Below are 22659 nucleotides of genomic sequence, written 5' to 3'. Positions count from 1 at the left end.
AAAGGGATAATAATATTAATATTAATATAATCCATAATTATAATATAGCGGATGATCCTCGCCGACAAAATTTGGTTAGCATGAGGAGTTAGTGGTGGGCAAGAGGCAACACCCAACTGGTCGAGTAGGGCATTTGCCTGATTGTGGCTGTGGCGGTGTTCCATTTCTATTTAAATTGAATTATTTAATATTTAAATTTAATTCCTGTTTAATATTAAATTATTTTATTTAATATTTAAACTTTTAAAATTTAAATGTGATGGACGTGACATGAACTTAGGGTAATTTAGTTAAAGTTGCTTCAAATTTTATTATTATTATTATTATCTAAAAATATATGAATTCTTTTTAATTTTATTTTTTTGAAATATAAAAAATAACTATTTATTATAAACTATATTTTATATTTAAATTGAATTTATCAATATTTAAATTTAATACAATATTAATAATTTTTAAACTCAAACTCTTTTAATTATTTAAATTTATTCTAATGAAATTTAATTAGATTAAATATCAAGAAAATATTAAAGCTTACCATGTCCTATGTGATTCCAAAACTATAACGTGCTAAAGAAAAAGGTGATTCTAGAGGAAGTGAGAGCTCAATTTACATGAAACACATAGGATTTGATCGCCCAATCATGGGCCCATGCCTATAACCTTCTTCTTTGTCCTTTACCCTAAAACAATAATTACCACCTTCAATTAATTAAAGAAAACAATGATAATTAAATTAATTTTATATTTTTATTATTTATTTATTTTATCTACATTACATAGAGCAAAAATTTATTATAATAAAAAATTGTAAATCTATCGATTTGATAATCTAACTGTAATAAATTTTTTTATTGTATATAATTTTTTAAATTTTTATTTGAAAGATTCATTTTATAGAAATTTTATTTTTAAATGATAATTCTTAAATTAAAAAAAAATAAAAAATTTGTTATTTTAAACATGAAAATTAATAAATAAAATTTTACAAAATTTTTATTTTAATATTTTTCATATTTTATAATTTTTATTTATTTTATTTTTACATGTATTAAAAAAATAATTTTTATTAAAATTTTAATTATATTTATTTTAAAAATATTAAAATTTATTAAATATTTAAAAATATTTTAAAAATTTATGATTGTCGAATTTTTTACACTTAAAATGAGAAAGACAAACCCAAAACTTACTAAAATTATTTTAAAGTGAATCTAACTCAGATTGCGCCCCTCAATCTAGATGAGGAATTAGGCCATACAGATCTCACGCGCGAGCCTTTCCGAAAAAAGCCAAGCATGATAATGTAATAAGAGAAAAGAAAACTTGTCTGAGCACTTTACAGTCCTCATGCGCATCGATTCTGAGTCATTCATATGTACGAGATTGAATGGCAGAAATAAGTGATAATGTAGTAAAGAAACAGTTAAATAAGATTAGCAGATAAAAAAAATAAAAGGAAAGTAATGCCCTGTCCGTTAAATTTATAAAATCACTATAATAATAATTTAAGAATAATTTAAAAAATATATAAACAAAGAAAAAAAGCGAATATATATTCATTAATTCTTTTACATTTTTGAATATACATGTCCATGCATATAAAAGCATTTTCCCAGCAAAATATTTATTATTGTCTAGGAAACCAAAAAATAATAATTAATAAATATTCAAAAGGTTTCACATGTGGGAGTGTCTAGAGCTGAGTTTATGAATGAAAGCTACAATAATTACTCTAATATATATTAATAATATAGGAGATAGTCACATCCCTTAATTTTTGTGTTGTTCGCAAGGATGCACGCACGTGTTTGTGTAGGCCGTGGACCATTTCTTTTCTTTTCTTTTCTTTTTTTCTTTTTAAATAATTAAATTCGAAAACTTCACAAAAATAAAATAATTCGTATTAACATTTTATTGAATTTAATGTTCTTGTTTACATAAAATATTTTTTTTATTAATTAGCATTTGATGATTAACATTTATATTGTGTTTTTAACTTTTATTCCCCACTAATAATTAATAATTTGTTCATCATCAAAAGTGTTAGTTTAATATATTTAAATTATTAATTTATATAAATTTAATTTTTTTAATATGTGTGAGATCTATGAAAATAATAAAGAAATATATTTCTAAATCCTAACTAAATCACTCAATTATGATCATTAATTTCTTCTTACTCACATCTTTTTTTATTTTATTATTTCTTATTTTAGTTAGTCCATTTCTCTAAATTGCTTGTGTAGCACTGTTTTTCAATTAAAAAAGAATCCAACTGTAAAATTCTAAAGATTTTGCTTTCATAAAATAAAAATAAAATATTTTAATAAAGTATGGATAAAAATTAATATTTTAAAATTTAAAAAAATAAAATTTATAGTTTAAATCTAAATTTAAATCGAAAAGATCCCGTTTTTCTCTTTTCTCTCTTTATTCTTTTTTAATTATTTTTTAATAACGTATAACTGTCATTCTGCTGCAGTATTACTTATTTGTACCAGCACATTCATCTCTGTCGGACGACTTTGACGCCTAATAGAGTCGCGAGATAGCTGGGCCTACTCTCTTATCTTTTGTCACGTCACCGGTCTAAACTCTCTTCTAATGAATCCAAATATAAAATCAATCCGACTGGCTTTAGTTACGATTGAATGGCGCGATGTTGGACTGATTTATTCAGTGGAATCTCCTGGATTATAAATTTATTTATTTTCTCAGAGTCCAGCCTGAGACCGGACGCCAAAAGCCCGGCGGTCATACAAATATTTTGATAAAAATAAAATATTTTAATAAAATATTTCTCTTTTGTAAAAACGCTAAATTTAAAATTTTTTTTAGCTCAATTGGGATTTCAAGTGGGGGAGACGGCAGCTAACTGATTTGCAAGGCAATAATGTTGGAAAGAACATGAGGGATTCTTGGTTTTGTTTACTACTCATGCTTGAATTGGACCCATTCTCCTCTTTATAGTATAAATCCAATTTTATACGAAAAAAATTTAAACTCATAATAGTAATATATAATAATTAAATTTCATTTAAATGAATTTATAAAATTATAATAAATTTTATATTTAATTACTTGAATATATATTTATATGTAAAATATTTTTGGAAAAAGACGTGTAGGATATAGCATCCAGCTCATGGTTTCAACAAGGCAGATCTACAAATAATTGATAACATCACTCCACCTAACATAAACAAATATTATATTTTCATGAAAAAAATAAAATTTAATATTTTTTATTATTACTGTATAATTTAAGAATAAATTTAATTATATTCTACAAGTCACCCAAAAGAATTGGTATATTTGGTGGGCATTAGCAAGCTAATAAGTTATGGAATAAGTGTTAAAGGAGAAATCAAAGAAAGACAAGAAATGTCAAAAGGAAAAGGAAAAAAAAAAAAAGCATAAATCCATAGCTTTCTGTATAAGTAAAGTTGAAGTTATTTTTGCTGCCCAAAACACATAAATTGCAAGCTAGTTTTTAATAGCATCAAACACCAATCCACCTTTCATTCTCCATACCTCAATTTTGCCATTTGCTAGACTTTACAACTTAATAAATATACTTTTATTGAATTGGCAGTATTATAATTTTTTAGTGTTTCCTTCTTCTCTATTTTAGCAATAATTTTTAACATAAAAATTAAAGGTAATACTTTAGTGAAAATAAAATATTTTTAAATTTTTATAAAAAATTTATTAATTAATTTATTTTTATTAATGATGTGTTATTAGCATCATATTGATAGTAATAGAAATACTTTTAAGTGTCGACTTTATTTTGATTAGCACCATCTTATCTTATAATATCATTTCCATTTTGCTTTTTCTTATTTCTAGATGAGATGCCTTTATATTACATAGAGTAAGGGCAATTTTGGTATTTCAATAGGGGGCCATCCATTGTTAATGTAGACAAAATTATGAAAAAAAAAAATAAAAAGATTGCATCCAAGAATATTCTTCTCTCATTTTTCACACCATAACCGACATGTTAGAGTGAAAATTTTATGGTTATTGTTATTTTTAGTTATTATGGTTGGTTACTTCAGGGTTGGTAGGAGCTCTTGTCCCTCTAAACTTTTAGTTTCTAGATTAAATAAGAGTTTATTTTAAATAAATTATTATTTTTAACTCTGAATTTTTTTTATTGATATGATTAAATAAAAATTTAATAAATTTAAATTTAATAATTATTGGTGAGGGTGAAGAATGGTTGAAATTCTTGCAACAAATATTGAATTAATATTAATTTCTTAATGCAAAATAGTGAATGCCATAATAGAAAATTAAGATTAATATACATGGAAGTACTGTGAATAACAAAACATGATTAGCTTAGAATTTGGTCAAAACACCTGAGACTGAGAGACCTTTTTTATCTAGATTTTCACTTGGACAGTCAACTCATGTCTACTCTTAGGATGATTTAGTTCTTGTTATTAGTGTGTAATTTATCCCTTTTCTTTAATGTACTTCATTTTTATAATTATTTTGAGCAGATTCCATTTGAGCTAAGATTTCCACCATTTGGTAAAATTTGTGCAAGTTAAAGAGAATGGCTGGGTTTTGTTTGTATTAGACAAATACACATGGTGTTAGGGTCTTACAGCTGCAGATACCTTTCCTCATAATATTTGCCTTGCCATGTTGGATCTGTTGTAGAGGCGAGAGAAAATTTATTTGTGAAGGCAGGGAACTTCTCTCACTCATCTTTTTGTGTTTCTTCTTGCTACATTGTCTGTCTGAGCATGAGTTCCTCAAAATGAGCTGTTTTGGGTTCTTGATTTGAGGGATCTACTTCTTTATATTTGGTCCTGAAATGGGTGTTTCTTATTTCTTGGTTTTGGGATCTGGGTTTTGAAGTTTTGTTGAATGTAGTGGAGTTGCTTTCGGGGTTCTTGGGTTATAGGAAGTTTTGGGTTTTCTTTCTTTTTTTTTTTTTCCTCCTAATGGCTCCGAGATTGGATTTTTCAGAGCGGTGGACAAAAGATAGCAAAAAGGGAACTCCAGTGGTAGTGAAAATGGAGAACCCCAACTACTCTATTGTAGAAATCAACGGTCCAGATGCTGCATTTCAGCCAGTTGAAAAGAGCAGAGGCAAGAATGCTAAGCAAGTGAGGTGGGTCTTGCTCCTCAAGGCTCACCGAGCTGTCGGTTGTGTTGCTTGGCTAGCTACTTTCTTCTGGTCTTTGCTTGGGGCCATTAAGAAGAGGTTGATCTTCAGACAAGGAGTTACAGTGGCCAGTGAGAAGTTGGGTAAAGGGAAACTGGTGCTTAGGGTCATCAGAGTCTTTCTAGTGACTTCTCTGGCAATTTTAGCTTTTGAAGTGGTTGCTTATTTGAAAGGTTGGCATTATTTTGATAATGCTAATCTACACATTCCAAGGACTCTGGATTTGCAAGGCTTGCTTCACCTGGTTTATGTTTCTTGGTTAACATTTCGGGCTGATTACATTGCACCTCCAATTCAAGCTCTGTCAAAATTCTGTGTCGTTTTGTTCCTTATCCAATCTGCAGATCGTTTGATTCTTTCCTTAGGTTGCTTTTGGATTAAATACAAGAAGATTAAACCCAGGATTAGTGGGGATCCTTTCAAGTCAGATGATGCAGAGGCACCAGGCTATGAGTATCCTATGGTTCTTGTTCAAATCCCAATGTGCAATGAGAGGGAGGTAAAAGATGAGCCTTCTCTTTTTTCTTCTTTGTGTAATTTTATCCTTGTTTAAATTGCTATATATTCTTGCCAATTAGTCCCAAACTCTGGATTTGGGAGTCATTTTAAGTAGTTTTGCACAGATTTGAGAAGATTAATGTGTATGGAGAACAGACACTTTGACATGAATTTTATTTGGCTCTAATTACTTACCAGAGACTGAAAATTTTTCATTATCCCACCACTGAAATGAAGTCTCCATCATAGATCACAGATGCGCAACGATTTCCAAATTTAGCATAAAGTCTAAAGTGACAGCATTATTTAGTTGTTGCAGTGTCCTCGATTTTGATAGGCTTTCTGCTTTGGCTTCATGCAGGTGTATGAGCAATCTATCTCTGCAGTCTGCCAACTTGATTGGCCAAAGGACCGATTACTGATTCAAGTTCTTGATGATTCTGATGAGGAGAACACCCAACGTTTGATTAATGCAGAGGTTTCTAAGTGGAGCCAAAAGGGTATCAACATAATTTATAGGCATCGTGTGGTTAGAACTGGTTATAAAGCTGGCAATCTGAAGTCTGCAATGAGCTGTGATTATGTGAAGGATTATGAGTTCGTTGCAATATTCGATGCAGATTTTCAACCTAATCCTGACTTCCTTAAGTTAACTGTGCCTCATTTCAATGTGGGTAAAACAAATAATTCTGATGTTCAACGAATTGCTGTTTCTGCCAAATTTCATTTTTTTAGAAGTGACTCCATATAAGTCTTCTATACCTTTGGTTGCAGGGCAATCCTGAGCTTGGGTTGGTTCAGGCAAGATGGGCCTTTGTGAACAAGGATGAAAATTTGTTGACTCGTCTCCAGAACATCAATTTGTGTTTTCATTTTGAGGTTGAACAGCAAGTTAATGGTGTATTCTTAAACTTCTTTGGTTTTAATGGAACTGCTGGTGTTTGGAGAATTAAAGCCCTTGAGGAGTCTGGTGGATGGCTTGAAAGGACAACTGTAGAGGACATGGACATAGCTGTCCGTGCGCATCTCAATGGTTGGAAATTCATTTTCCTCAATGATGTAAAGGTACTCCTACTTGTTCTTGAATATAAATTAATTGATCCATAGATTTATTTTGACTAAGCCGTGGCATTACAAGTTCAGAATTTGGTTTCACAAATTATCAGACAGAATTGAGGAACTAGTTCGAAAACTATGCTTATTATGAAGATCAAAGTTCCAACAGTTTCTCCAAGTTAATATCATTTTTGTGCATGTTAAAGTTTTTAGTACATAATCTTGTTGAAGGGAGGACAGATGCTTGATTTTTTTCCCCTGCCAAACGTTTGCAATTTGGTGCACATTCTGACAATGCAAATGTATAACTTTCTAGGTTCTTTGTGAAGTTCCGGAGTCCTATGAAGCTTATAGGAAGCAACAACATCGCTGGCATTCTGGCCCCATGCAACTTTTTCGCTTGTGTCTTCCAGCAATTATAACTTCTAAGGTATGATTCATACGCAATTCATGTTTTCCATGATATGAACTGCTCGCCTTTTTACTGAAGGGCCTTTGATGCTCTAACTCTTACAGATAGCAATATGGAAGAAAGCGAACTTAATCCTACTGTTTTTCCTACTGAGAAAACTCATCCTTCCCTTCTATTCCTTTACATTGTTCTGCATAATTCTTCCCCTAACCATGTTTGTCCCTGAGGCTGAACTTCCTATGTGGGTTATCTGTTATGTGCCTGTTTTAATGTCATTCCTCAACATTCTTCCAGCCCCAAAATCCTTCCCTTTCATTGTCCCCTACCTCCTCTTTGAAAACACAATGTCAGTTACCAAATTCAATGCTATGGTATCTGGATTATTCCAGTTGGGTAGCTCTTATGAATGGGTTGTCACCAAAAAATCTGGTAGGTCATCAGAATCTGACTTATTGGCTGCTGCCGAAAAGGATTTGAAGGCCACAAATCAACCACAGATGCAAAGAGTAGTTTCTGAGAGCGAGCTTGGAGAGTTGAACCGATTGAAGGAACAGAAAGAATCAGCCTCTAAACCTGTTAAGAAAGTGAACAAGATTTACAGGAAAGAGCTTGCTCTGGCATTCCTCCTACTCACAGCTGCAGTCAGGAGCCTGTTGTCTGCTCAAGGAGTTCACTTCTACTTCCTTCTCTTCCAAGGTGTAACTTTCCTTCTTGTGGGTCTTGATCTAATTGGTGAGCAAATGAGCTAAGAAATTATAAGGATGACACGAAGAAATCGAAACACACGCATCTACTTGGACTCGGCTAATCCGCTTCATAACAGTTTCCCATCACTGTTGCAACTGAGTAAGCTCAGTCCTGATCTCTTTCTTTGGAAAACAGTGGTGAAGGGGTATCGTCTAGTACAATAAAATGATTTTTCATTTTCTACATTTGATTTAAAGACTATAGGATGGTCTCTATTCGTCAATCACCCACCAACACTAGTCACACTCTCTTATATTTATTGTTCCACATAGAGTATCTACCATTGTAGCTCCCCTTAAGCATTGAATTGTTGTTGGTTGCTATAGGATGGATATTTATGTTCCAATTTTTTTACAGTCGACTTATATTCTTGCATGGTTGTGATTTAGCATTTAAATTCAAGCCAAATTGTACTTGTAAATGGAAAAAAAGAAGTGCAAGTTTGATTGAGGTTGAAGGATGAGCTTGCTTCATGCTCTCTGGTTTTCATATTCCATCTTCAAAGTGTGTGAAACTGTATAAAATCACTGTGTACATTCATTCATCCTCGTTTTCTTCTATCTAATGTAACAAAATAATCTTTCTTCTCCACCTCCCAATCTTTATTCTTTTAGTTACTTCTGGTATCTGTTTATGCTTTGTGATGGATAAGCACGTGGATGTGTTGAATAATCTTCTCTTCTAAAAAGAGAATAAAAAGTGTCGGCAGGAAAAAGTGGCTAAACCTTTTGGCAGTTTAGGGTGACTTGTATTTTAGTTCCATCCTTGCACCCTTCATCCTTGTCTTTATAATTTCATTGTTATTCATCAGCATTCCCCACATTTAGACCAAGTCTAGAGAGGGATAGGGGGCCAAGAGGTATTTTGTTTTGTGGGCATATGGTGATTCTGGTTTTTGTGGAAGGTCCTTGTGGTGGGAAGGATGAGATAAAGAGGACAAGCCAGCTGACTCCCGTCTGGTCCACTTCATTTAAAATTTTTGTCCTTGAAACCCTATGTAAAAAACAAAAAATCTAATGATTTGACAAGCTACCTGTTGCAGTGCATCTCATACTTACCTTTCACATGTACCAATGGCTAAAGGAGTGGGTTGGTTCCAGTACAAATCTAGGGGGGCTGAACATGCCTTTCTTCTTGCTTCTTTATACCAAAGGATGTTAAACGTTGAATTTCAATATTTCTAATTTATAATTAATTTACTTCAAATATGGAAATATCTTGGTTAGTTTTTTTCTTTTTAATTTCTTAATTTATTTCAAAACTCAAGAAACTATAATAAGAAACTTGATTTCTAGTCTTTTTTTATACAAAAATATTTGAATAAATTAATTTAGATTGAAAATTTCCAATTAATTAGAGAAAAAATTGGTATTGGTAATAACTAAATTAAACATCTGAAGGAATACAGATTAAGCATTAAGCCAATTTGAAAATATCCAATCCTTCTGGTATTTTGAAAACTTCAAGGCATTTGAATAAATGATTCATAGAATTGTATATTTCTCCTTTTTAGCAATTATGTGCTTGTGGACAAATTCTACAGACACAACATATGATACTACAACTAGACCTCTACGGTTTGGCCGCCTCCAGTTCTGGGTCTTGATCTTTATCCTGTTTGATTTTATTTTTATTTAATTTAATAGTTAAAATTTTGTAGAAGATTTTCTAAAGGAAATCTACTTTAGTCTAAAATTGGATCAGTCAAATTCAAGGGGGGAAAAAATGATCCAAATCAAATAGTTATGCTTTCAAATTAGAACGGTCCAGATCAACCATAGCCATGAGTAGCACAACTTTTGACTTGTCTCAACCAGAATAATAGCATGATTTCTCTTGAAAAGGAGTTTGTTCTTTAACATGCATTAAGTTCACACGGATCAAAACTTGTGAATTCATTCTTACACTACTGAATTTCACCAAAAAAGCACTAATGGCACTGTACAATTCGACAACACCCCATAACATCTGATCTGATTAGCAAGCTTTTTCAAAGCAATAATATAAAAATTAACAATAAATTAGTAAAATCTTGAATACTTGGTGGAAAAGTATAGGGCTGCTATACATCTGATCTGATATAACAGTCAACTCTGTGAGTAGATCATAGCTTTCTCAACTTGTGCTATATAGCAAAATCCTTTTTTTCAACACATAAATGCTACAATGTACACCTATAGCATAATGAATCAGGCTCAAACTATTCATCATCTGGCTCTCTTGAGAAGTCTGGCTCTTCAGGCTTTTGCAACTTTGGCATTTCTACATCCTTGATCTTCTGAATTCCTCTTCTTGTGTTTGCAGCAAATCTCGAAGCGAGTATTGTTACACCAAGGTTCTGTTTTGCTTGAGAAGAAGATGAAGATGCCATACTATCACCTTCCTCTTGTTGTGTTGTTTCACGAGCTACTTGTTCGTCAACAGAAAGTGCGAATGACTCACTCATGCTCAGGGTCTTTGCCATCATCCTCTTCTTATGTCGACGCCAAGCAGCCTGAATAAAGCAGGCAGCCCATGTCCTCCAGTGATATGAATAAAAACGGAACGTGTGTTGTAGTTTTTTGCTATGCAAACGTCTAAACTGATTCGCCACAAACTTGAGATCTTCTGCCCGTAATGCGAATGCTTCCACTTCCTCCAGTGCTCTTACTGTCCTAGTGGAGGAAGGCAAGTTGAGTGTAGATTTTGGAAGCAATGCCCAAGTAAGCAGCTCCTCACCACAGAAATCACCTGGTCTCAAAGTAATTGAATTGAAGAAACCTGTCCGTCCTCCATTTGTAGTAGAGCTCTCTAGCCTCCCCCTGATAATAAAAAGCATCTCCGTGACAGGGTCACCTTCGCGAACTATGTACGTGCCTTGAGTACTCAAGGAAGACACTAAGCGCTCACATATGGCATCAAGTAGCTGATCATCCATCTGTGAGAAAAAAGGAACCTAGAAATAGTGGAAAACATAAGCAAAAACACCACTGGAATATGAAGATTAAATTTGACAGTTGAAGGATCAGTCGCACGAAATCCTTTCGAGGATAGCTTTGAAGGGAAATCAAGGTAACTTCAAATTAGTATGTGCAACTTATCTATGTACCACTTCACATAGGATCAGAAGATGGATGGAATCATGATAGATCATGGTGAAACATGGAAAGGCAAATTTGTTGAAATGCTTGAAGGTAAGAACATGGAGGAACTTACTCGACGAACAAGATCCAAGCAAAGGTGGCGCTGGATATCACGACGAAGATCTGTAGGTAATGCACGTAAGATAGATTCTTCATCAACCCCTCGAGTTGCTAGCCACTTGTACTGAACAAATCGCCTTACTCTTTCTCGCAGGTTTTGGGGAAGTTGGCGATGTCTCATCCACTCCTCAGTATCTCTTCGCTTGAGCCTCCACTCTTCAAGTCTGACAGTGATAGATTGCAAGTAGGTCTAAACCACAAAGAGCATGTTAAAATATGAACTACTAAGTGTTATAAAAGGATAAAAAGGAAGCCTAGAAGATAACAAGAGAACAAATTAAATGATTTGCAATATGATCTGCAACAGTTCTGTTGTGCAGAAACATAATAGACACACTAAATGATATCCGAAAAATCAGTACCTTTCCAGAATGCTAGAGATATTCAATTGCATAAATTCCCAAAGCATTTGAATTGAATGAAATAAGCAAAGAAAGCCAAAGAAGTTTCACCAGAAAATCAGTTCAAGACACAATCATCAATTTTATTATCATTAAGAAACAGATATGAATTGTGCAGAAGGAAAACTAAATTTTTTAACATGTATAGCTCCTACAGAGTCTAAAAAGCAGTATAAAGGCTGTAATTATTCTACATCACCTGCATATTTCCAATCAAATGGGCAAACAAAACCAGACCCAAGATGGCAATGAGTATGGCAAATGAAGTTTCCCCAATAAATGTGCTTGTATTCAAACTCTGGCCGTAGGAACTGGAAAAGAAAAAACACAAAAGAGATGTTAAATATTGTAATCAAGGCTCTTTTGTTGAATCATGTGATACTTTTACTTCAAACTCCAAAATTTCTACAAGTTCCAAGAATTCTAATTTATATATTTTGTTTGTGTTAAATGCTGAATCCAGCTGCAAAATAGGAATGATTGATTAGCTTGTAAGACTAGTATTCTTAGCTTGTAAGACTAGTATTCTAAGTAAGGTGCTCCATTTCTCTTTTAGTTGATTAGGTAGAAACCATGTGACTTTTACTCGGTGAATAGGCTTGTATTGCTGAAAATATGCATAAATAATAAATAAGTAAAAAAAATCAGATCTTATTCCAGCAAACTCTTCTCTCTTTTTCTTAGTTTTTTCTCCCAAAAATCCAACATCTTTCATAGTATTTTTTTTCCATCACTATGTATGAGAAGATAGTGTTAGTAATTTGCCTTTAGTATTTGACTAAGTCTTTACAGATTTAGTTTTTTTTTAACAAATCTTTAAACATGATTTACTTGTTGCTTAATTATAGGAGATTAGTTTAGATTTTTTCCAGATTATTTGCAGCAGTGGTTAAGTAGTTTTTTTCCTTATAAATATTCATCAGGAAATAAGAAGGTATATGCTTCCAAGTCCAATATATTCCAGTTCTTTAAATCCTTTTCATATAGCTTTATATCTGCCTTTTACTACAAAGTGGTATCAGAGCATATTATCTTGAGGGATCTGTGAGAATGGAGAGTGATACATAATCAGCTTTCAGCCATCATGCTGCTCCACCAATTTTTGATGGCCAAAATTATCAAGCATGGGCTGTTAGAATGACGGTCTATCTTGAGGCTATGGATCTTTGGGAGGCTATAGAAGAAGACTACGCCGTTCAACCGTTGCCTGCAAATCCAACGGTGGCACAGATAAAAAATCACAAGGAGAGAAAGACAAGGAAGTCAAAAGCCATAGCTTGTCTTTACTTTGCCGTTTCAAGTACAATTTTTACCAGGATCATGAACCTGGATTCAGCCAAAGCCATATGGTATTATCTCAAAAAAGGAGTATCAAGGTAATGAAAGAACTAAGAGCATGCAAATTCTCAACTTGATTAGAGAATTTGAGATGGTAAAAATGAAGAAGTCGAAAACAATTAAGGATTATTCGAACAAGTTGCTGGGTATTGTCAACAAAGTAAGACTGCTAGGTAAGGATTTCTCTGATAACAGAATTATTGAAAAAATTCTTGTCACTCTTCTTGAGAAATATGAGTCAAAAATCTCTTCGTTAGAGGAGTCTAAGGATCTATCAAGCATATCATTGACAGAGTTGGTTAATGCTTTGCAGGCTCAGGAGCAAAGAAGGATAATGAGAAAAGAAGAAAATGTGGAGGATGCTTTGAAGGCCAAGTCAGAAAGTTCAGGAGGCAAAGACAAGAAATTTATGGAAAAATATAATAGCAGCAAGTTCAGCAATGTCAACAAAGGTGCTAGTTCACCTTGTACACACTGCAAAAAGTCGAATCATCATCCAAAGAAGTGTTGGTGGAGGCCTGACATTAAGTGCAGAAAGTGTGGTATCATGGGACATATGGAGAAAGTGTGCAAATCCCAACAGTCCGAAGTAGCAAAATGTTATGGTCCCGGGTTGTGGATCTAGTTATGAGTCGGTGGGTTAAGGGTATGGCAGGAGTTTGAGTGTTTGGGTTAAGAGTTTTTTTACGACTTCTGGTCATTAACAATTCAGGCTCTAAAAGAGAGAGCCTAGAACCTCTGAGACTTAAAGCGCTCAAGACTTAATTGATTTTGGAAGCTTGTACTCTTCATTAATGTTATTGCTTAAATACAGAAAGGAAGTATAACTGCTTCCTACATTAAAGGAGCACTACTTCAACATGGAGGAACACTCTCCTCAACTAACAACATGAAATAGAAAGTGCTTCCTACATCAAAGGAGCACTACTTCAACATGGAGAAACACCCTCCTCAACTAACAATATGAAATAGAAAGTGGAGGAATACTCTCCTACAAACAGGGAACAATTTAACTAAAAGATATTTTTAAAAAAATAACTAAATTATTTGACTAATTTAGAGGCTCCATATGTGGCTGCTTTGACTTGGGTCCATGACTGAATTGGGTATAGACTTGCAATGGTTTGGTAACATTACTTCCTGCCCCCAAAGGAAGCTTGTCCTAAAGCTGAAAATCTGAATATTTGGCGGAGAATACCAGCACCTTCTCCCATGAAGCATCGGCAAGAGAAGAATGACTCAAATGGATGAGAACCTCATGACCTCCTCCTTTAATAGGGTAGTCTAGAACGGCCCAAGATAGAAATTCAAAGTGGTCGTAATGCGTCCGAAAAGTTGTTTTCTCGACATCAGAATGATGCATACCCACTTGAAAATAACTAGAAAGTAGATCCAATTTTGTGAAGTATCTAGCACCACCTAGTTCTTCTAATAACTCATTTATCACAGGAATTGGAAATTTGTCTTTAATGGTTTTAGCGTTTAATTCTCTGTAATCGACACATAAATGCCAAGAACCGTCTGCCTTTGGTACTGAGATCACCGGAGAAGAGAATGTTGATTGGCTTGGGCGGATTATGTCTTGTTGCAACATGGCCGCACACTGCTTTTCGATTTCATCATTCTGTCCATGTGGATAGCGGTATAGTCGAACAACCACCGGTTTTGCTCCTGGTTCCAAAGGAATACGGTGGTCACAGGCCCTGCTAGGAGGTAAGCCGGTTGGTGCACTGAATAAAGAGGCAAATTCTGCCAACAATTTCTGTAGTTGAATTTCAGAATCTGGGGAAAGCAGCAAACTGTGGAGATCAGACTGCTTTTTATAGGAAATTGAAGTCATGCCCTGCAATTCGATCAAGGTTCCCTGTTGAAAGAAAGACATTCTCATGACAGCAAAATCCCGTAGAATGGGTCCCAAAGTCCGAAGCCAGTTAACTGGGCTATCAAGCTGTTCCCCATTGGCGACATTAACTTTCAAGCCATACTGCCCGTTTACTTCAGCACCAATTTCCTCGACTTTTGCTGCAGACACAAAACTGTGAGTGCTGCTAGAATCAATTAGAATTAAGACTTGTCTCCCCTTCCAATATCCCTGTAGTCGCATGGATTGAGGATTTTGAATTCCAGTGATGGCGTTCAATGAAAACTCTAGTTGTTCTAGCTCTGGATCAGAATTTGTGTCCTCTATTTTTTCGGTCTCCAAGTCTATCCAGAAAAGCTTTTTACATTGGTGGCCGCGAACAAACTGTTCATCACAGTTAAAACACAGTCCCTTTTTCCATCTTTCTTCCATCTCCTCACGGTTCAGTCGCTTCACCAATCTGTTGGCACGAGGTGTAGATGTGAAGGCAGCGCAACGAGTGTCTCTCACAGTCGGAGAACTTGGGAAAAGTTTCCGTTCATACAGCCGAGAGATGCTCATTGCATTCACCAAATCTTTTGGATGATGAAGCTCGACCTCAACAGCAATGGAGTCCTGCAATCCACTGAGGTACAACTGGACCTTTTGATCCTGCGTGAGGGTGCCAGCGCGTGACACCAAGGCTTCGAAACGATTCTGATATTCTGCAACAGAACCAGTTTGCTTTAGCTTCGCCAATTCGCTTAATTTGTTGCTGCGGATTGGAGGCCCAAAACGAAGATGTGTGAACTCATCCCAATTGGGATCTGGAATGTCATCCAGCAGCTGCATATACCATAGCTGAGCAATTCCCTCCAAATGGTACGAAGCTAAACTCACCTTCTCCTCTTCGGCTGTTTGTTGGTGCCTAAAAAAATGTTGGCATCGGCCAAGCCACCCCAAAGGGTCTTCCAGCCCATCATAACGTGGAAAATCAAGCTTTGTGAATTTCGGTACTACCGAACTTCTTTCCGAACTTTCAGAAACCGAAGCACCCGAAATTCCTTTATCTCTCATTGATTTTGCTTGACTGCCAATGCTGCTAGATTGCAACCCTTTTTTAGTCAATTCCAATTCTTGAGACATTGCATCCAATTTGGCGTGCAATTGCTCAACTTTCTCATTTCGGTCTTTGTTTGCTTGCTGCTCAGCCAACAACAATTCAAAGAGCTTGGCGAGTTGAACTTGAACAGAGTCTCCCATAACTGCTGGCTCTGATACCAAACTGTTATGGTCCCGGGTTGTGGATCTAGTTATGGGTCGGTGGGTTAAGGGTATGGCAGGAGTTTGAGTGTTTGGGTTAAGAGTTTTTTTACGACTTCTGGTCATTAACAATTCAGGCTCTAAAAGAGGGAGCCTAGAACCTCTGAGACTTAAAGCGCTCAAGACTTAATTGATTTTGGAAGCTTGTACTCTTCATTAATGTTATTGCTTAAATACAGAAAGGAAGTATAACTGCTTCCTACATTAAAGGAGCACTACTTCAACATGGAGGAACACTCTCCTCAACTAACAACATGAAATAGAAAGTGCTTCCTACATCAAAGGAGCACTACTTCAACATGGAGAAACACCCTCCTCAACTAACAACATGAAATAGAAAGTGGAGGAATACTCTCCTACAAACAGGGAACAATTTAACTAAAAGATATTTTTAAAAAAATAACTAAATTATTTGACTAATTTAGAGGCTCCATATGTGGCTGCTTTGACTTGGGTCCATGACTGAATTGGGTATAGACTTGCAATGGTTTGGTAACACAAAAGCACATATAGAAGAAAATGATGAAGAACAACTCTTTGTGGCGACGTGTTTTGCAGCTAAGAACAACTCAAGTGATTCTTGGTTGATAGATAGCGACTGCACCAATCACATGACCAACGATCCAACTCGCTTCATAGAGATCAATAAGACTTTTATCTCTAAAGTGAGGATTGGAAATGGCCAGCTTATTCCAGTCAAAGGAAAAGGCACAGTGGAAATTGAGAGCTTGACAGGTTTAAAACATATCTCTGACGTTTTGTATGTGCCTAATATTGACCAAAATTTGTTGAGTGTTGGGCAGCTTCTTGAAAAAGGCTACAAAGTTTTTTTTGAGGATAAGCAATGCTTTATTAAGGATGCAATGGGCAGAAATGTGTTTAAGGTCATGATGAAGTCTAAGAGTTTTGCTCTGAATCTGCTGGAAAATGGACAAGCAGCACTTGTATGTCACCTCAGCAATGCAGAGTTGTGGCACAAAAGGTTGGGACACTTTCATCATGCTGGATTACTGTATATGCAAAAAAATGACTTTGTGAAGTGTGTCCCACCACTCGAAGAAGAGCTAGCTGATTGTGTGGCTTGTCAATATGGAAAGCAGGTCAGGAAACCATTTCCTCGAATCGTATGGAGAGCGTCACACAAGCTGCAGTTGGTGCATTTAGATGTTGGAGGACCTCAGAAAACATCATCTTTAAATGGTAATCAGTATTATATTACATTTATTGATGATTACACAAGATTTTGTTGGATTTACTTCTTCAAATCCAAAGCTGAGATTGCTAGTATATTCTGGAAGTTTAAAAATTGGGTGGAAAATCAAAGTGATTGCAGAATACGAACAATAAGGTCTGACAATAGAATAGAGTACAAGAATGCAATTTTTGACAAATTTTGTGAGGATGCAGGTATTGAGCATCAACTCACAACTCCTTACACTTCCCAGCAAAATGGCGTAAGTGAGAGAGAACCGGAGCATCATGGAGATGGCAAGATGCATGCTGCATGAAAAAGGGTTGCCAAAAAATCTTAGGGCAGAAGCTTCAAGTACTGCAGTTTTCTTGTTGAATAGGCTCCCGACTAGAGCTATTGTAGGCAAAACACCATTTGAGGCCTGGTTTGGTTATAAGCCAGATTTACAAAATCTAAAAATTTTTGATTGCCTATGTTTTCTTATGTGCCACGGGTGAAGAGAGATAAACTTGATAAGAAGGCAGAACCTGGTATATTTGTCGGATACAACAGCACTTCTAAAGCTTACAGAATTCTCCAACCTCAAAATGGGAAAATTATTGTAAGTCGTGATGTTAAATTCATGGAGGACAAGCAATAGATTTGGGAGGAGACAATAGAAAGAGAATTTCCAGAATTCTCTCAAGAACTTGATGTCAAGATAGATGATGTTCCTGTTCGTGGCACAAGATTATTGTCTGATGTCTATGCAAGCAGTAATGTTGCTGTTTTTGAGCCTGCAGAATTCAATGAAGCAATGAAGGATAACAAATGGATAGATTCCATGAAAGATGAACTACAAATGATCAAGAAGAATGACACCTGGGAGTTGGTGGACAGACCTCAAAATAGAAAGATCATTGGTGTGAAATGGGTTTATAGGACCAAACTCAATGCTGATGGTTCTGTAAACAAACATAAAGCCAGATTAGTTGTGAAAGGGTATAATCAAGTCTTCGGAGTAGATTTTTCAGAAACTTTTGCTCCGGTTGCACGTTTGGAGACTATAAGGATGTTGTTGGCTTTATCTGCACAAAAAGGTTGGAAACTTTATCAGTTGGATGTTAAGTCGACTTTTTTAAATGTTTCCTTCAAGAAGAAATCTATGTTGAACAGCTTGAGGGATTTCTAGTCAAGGGAAAGGACGAGAAAGTTTACAAACTGAAGAAGGCTTTGTATGGCCTTAAACAGGCTCCCAGGGCCTGGTACAGCAGAGTTGATGTTTATCTTCAAAGTCTTGGATTTGCAAAAAGTTCAAGTGAAGCCACTTTATATGTGAAGAAATTTGATACTAACATAATTGTGGTGTCTATTTATGTTGATGATTTGCTTGTTGCAGGAAGCAATGAAAAATTGGTGAATGAATTTAAAGCTGATATGTTCAAAGCTTTTGAGATGACAGATCTTGGTTTATTGTCTTATTTTTTGGGCCTAAAGGTGAAACAAAGTGCTCATGAAGTCTTTATATGTCAGCAGAAGTTTGCAAAGGAAATTCTTAAAAAGTTTCACATGAAAGATTGCAAAGAAATTAGCATACCAATGAATTTGAAGGAGAAGTTTAGTAAAGAAGATGGAGCTGAAAAGATGGATGAAGGGCTGTACAGGAGTTTGATTGGTTGCTTGATGTATCTCACAGCCACAAGACCGGACATAACCTTTGCCGTAAGTTTGCTATCAAGATTTATGAATTGTGCCAGTAAAGTTCATTTTGTAGCTGCTAAGCGTATTTTAAGATATTTGAAGTGTACAACAGATTACGACATCAAATATTATGGTCTTAAAAATTTTCAGCTCCAAGGTTTTTCTGATAGTGATTGGGCCGGTTCTATTGATGATATGAGAAGCACAACTGGTTTTTGTTTCAGTTTTGGCTCAGATGTTTTCTCATGGAGTTCAAGAAAGCAAGAGGTTGTTGCTCAAAGCACAGCAGAAGCAGAGAGTTTATTGCAGCAAATGCAACTGTGAATCAAGCAATTTGGATCCAAAAAATACTTGAAGACTTGCAGATAAAGCAAAATGATCCAACAGAGATTTTTGTTGACAACCAAGTTGCCATTGCAATCTCAAAGGACCCTCTCTTTCATGGAAAAACTAAGCACTTTAATATCAGGCTCTATCACTTGAGGGAAAAGCAGAAAGATGGTGAAATCAAGCTAGTGTTTTGCAGAACAGAGGAACAAACTGCAGATATCTTAACCTAAGGTCTTCCTAAAGCAAGATTCGAGAGTTGAGGAATAAGTTAGGTGTATGCAAATACTAAGGCAAGGAGGAGATTGTTAGTAATTTGCCAATAGTATTTGACTAAGTCTTTACAGATTTAGTTTTTTTTTAACAAATCTTTAAGTATGATTTACTTGTTACTTAATTATAGGAGATTAGTTTAGATTTTTTCCAGATTATTTGCAGCAGTGGTTAAGTAGTTTTTTTCCTTATAAATATTCATCAGTAAATAAGAAGGTATATGCTTCCAAGTCCAATATATTCCAGTTCTTTAAATCCTTTTCATATAACTTTATATCTGCCTTTTACTACAGATAGAGAGAATTCTTGTTTTAATTGGAATATCACTAGTGAAAATTTAAGAGCAGAATGATGAATGAGAAAATGTTAAACATTCAGGCATTTTTTCATGAATTTGTACCTCAGGTTCTGCAAGCCCCACCAAAGACAATAGAAATACTTCTCTAGAAATTCAGTGGAGACAACATTCTGTGTCACAGCATTTGCAAATATCCCATAATCAAAAACACTATTGTTGTCTGGATCACAGCTTCCAAAAACCTGAGTGCTGTTTTGCCACAGTTTACGTTCATCTTTGTCCAAAGTACCACAATCCAAGAAAGAGAGTTTGCACTTTATAGGATTCAATTCATGTCTGCAAACAGATTTCCAGCATGTTGCGTGACGCTCAATTGACAACAAATACCATGAAGCCCCTAAGACCTAAAAGATCAAAAGGCAGTGCATAACTGCTTTAAAATAACCGATAACAAATAACATTTCATTGAAGCAGCATGTAAACCAAAAGCACATTGTTAGAGAAGTGGATAAAATAGTACCAAGTTATATAAAAGTTATTGAACTATGATCCTACTTCAGCATTTTTGCATGAAGTGGCTGCTGAACCGAACCATCATGGTTGCAAGTCCAAGACCTTAACCATTGCAACATGCAATAGCCCCAAGTATTGAAAATTAATTTTATGCAAGATTAGGGTAGAAATTACATACATGACTAGCCAACATGTATAATAGGAGATTGTATGCAGCCCCAGCCCAAGCAGTTTTTGTGACTACTCCAGTGGCTTTGATGATCTGAGAACTCAAAGGAAAAATCAGATATAACCTTGGAACATACTGGAGCAGAACAATCAGTACAAGGGCATTGTTGGTGTGATCAGACTGGGAGCTTCTACTTGCTGGAATTATGAACCATATAACAATCTACCAAGAAGAATTCACCTTTGGTTAGGTGCCATGAATGATAAGAGATTTAAAAGAATAAAATAAAATAACTCCACATGCAAGCAAAGAATGCATAAAAGCTAAAACTCATTCCACATCTATTTTTTTAATTCAAGGAGCAGACATAATTTATCCAAATGTTCCCAAATTCAAAATAGCAGCAAGCCTTGAGAAGTGAAACAAATATATATGAAATTTGAAAGGAAAAGAAAAAAAAAAGCAATCACAAAAACCACTTCAACCCATCTCACCATTTGAAAATTTCTACCTTTCTATTGGAAGTTTTCCTCAAACAAGCAGAGAAATACATATGCCATATGCAGTACTGACTAAGAAATTCTCAATTGAAAGACTCGAATCAGTAATAAATTGGCCTTAAATAAAATTATTGTACCTGTGGAAGAGGTAAGGCTGCAATAAGATCTATGAAGAAATCAGATTTCAAATAGCGGCTGGCAATTTTCTTGGGATCCATAACAAGTTCACCCCTTCCAAAAACTCTTGAACTGGGTGCTACATAAGCTGTCCTGAACTTAACAACAATATTCAATACGTAGAATATATCGGCAAAAGTTCGAAAACAAGTCACAGTAATCCCCAATTTCAAATCAGTATCCATACAGGATGTGACGCCATTGTTTATCACAGAAGGAAGATAAAAGAACAATGGATCGACAAAGAGTGCTACCAAGCAAGAGAAGAGGAAAATCCTGTTCCATTGTAGAAAAACATCACTTCCTGGATCAAGAATCCTCTTCCTCCATGGTTCATGATTCTCTGGAAATACCTTAAACTGACCAAATTTAGGAATTTTATGGCCTGTGTTTGAATCGCTTATACCGCCTTCAGATTTCAGCAATGGGCCAGCAACTTTATATACAGGCAATGGCTTCTCCAGGTGGTGAGTTTCATTAAACCTGTAAATTTGAAAAACCTATTAATCAAAATCACAAAAGAAAGTAGATGAGAATCAAAAAGTAAAATGATACTTCATCTGCTTACCTAACTAGCTTCTCTTTCTTGAACTCCATGACTGCAATCTGCAAATATCAACCTTTTATATGCATTGCGAGAAGGAAACTAAAATTAAAGATGACATCCAAGCAGAGAGCTCAGTCCCTGAATTTCCCATTTCTGAAATGAAAACTTAGCTTAAATCTCCGAGGAGTAAAACCCAATTGTTAGAGCTAAAAGAGCATGGTTTTAAGAGAAAAGGCTTCTGGGTCATAAAGGAAAAGTGCGGAGATTTCTGAGAGAGAGAGAGAGAGAGAGAGAGAGAGAGACAGAAGGAAAGAAAATGGTGGAAAACTTGAGAGGGGGGGTCCCAACAGCCAAGGGTCTTTGACTATTAATGTAAAAGTAAAGAAAGAAAGAAAGAAAGAAAGAAAGAAAGAGAGGTTGGGATTCAGTTTTCAGTTGCTTCTAAGGCAGAGAGAGCCATTTTTTGAGAGGACGTGAAGGCCATTAACCAATACAAAACTATCGAGTACAAAGAGAAAAAGCAAAAGAAAAAGAAACAGAGATTGGCTCCATGAACAGGAAGGATGGCAGAATATCTTACACATTTATTATTTTTCATTTTTTGTTTATTTTTACATAATTGTTTTTAGTTTTTGTTCCTTTTTTAATTGTCTTTAGAGAGGTTTGCCTGTAAGCCTATCGCTTTCTTTCATCTTCTGGTGAGACACATGACATGCAGCATTCAAACAATTCAATAATAGCAAGTTTGAGTTTCCTGCAAACTTGGGAACTGAACTGACTTATCCCTTCATTTGGCTCTTTCTTCCTTTTATTTATTTATTTAGCTCTCATTACAATTTAATTTATAAGTTACATAAATTAAGAAAATACTTTTTATTTTTTAATGGAGTAAATAAAATTTAATTTTAATTAAATAAATTAAAAATACCTGTAAT

General features: G+C 35.0%; 2 protein-coding genes across 3 annotated transcripts; one reads left to right on the top strand and one right to left on the bottom strand.

Annotated features, from left to right (window-relative positions):
• Positions 1-4441: 4441 nt before the first annotated feature.
• LOC110611865 (probable xyloglucan glycosyltransferase 5) lies at positions 4442-8393 on the top strand. 2 transcript variants are annotated; one of them, XM_043955494.1, is made up of 6 exons: positions 4443-4706; positions 4993-5690; positions 6051-6359; positions 6464-6754; positions 7062-7175; positions 7262-8393. In XM_043955494.1, the coding sequence occupies exons 2-6, from the start codon at positions 5040-5042 to the stop codon at positions 7904-7906; spliced, it is 2010 nt and encodes a 669-aa protein (XP_043811429.1). In that variant the 5' UTR covers positions 4443-4706; positions 4993-5039; the 3' UTR covers positions 7907-8393. The 2 variants fall into 2 exon arrangements, with proteins under 2 accessions (XP_021608088.1, XP_043811429.1); XM_021752396.2 differs by having other exon boundaries at positions 4442-5690.
• A 1485-nt stretch (positions 8394-9878) lies between these two features.
• Positions 9879-22335, bottom strand: LOC110611291 (probable cyclic nucleotide-gated ion channel 14). The gene is made up of 7 exons (XM_021751514.2): positions 21746-22335; positions 21138-21660; positions 20510-20722; positions 19921-20222; positions 11747-11858; positions 11100-11336; positions 9879-10839 (listed from the first exon to the last, which is right to left on the bottom strand). Exons 1-7 carry the CDS (start codon positions 21772-21774, stop codon positions 10105-10107), a joined length of 2151 nt encoding a protein of 716 aa, XP_021607206.1. The 5' UTR covers positions 21775-22335; the 3' UTR covers positions 9879-10104.
• Between the last annotated feature and the right edge of the window lie 324 nt (positions 22336-22659).

Source organism: Manihot esculenta, chromosome 3 (assembly GCF_001659605.2).
Source record: "Manihot esculenta cultivar AM560-2 chromosome 3, M.esculenta_v8, whole genome shotgun sequence".
Taxonomy (NCBI): domain Eukaryota; kingdom Viridiplantae; phylum Streptophyta; class Magnoliopsida; order Malpighiales; family Euphorbiaceae; genus Manihot; species Manihot esculenta.
The sequence above is the reverse complement of the archived record's forward strand: the minus strand, read 5'-3'. Positions and strand labels throughout refer to the sequence as shown.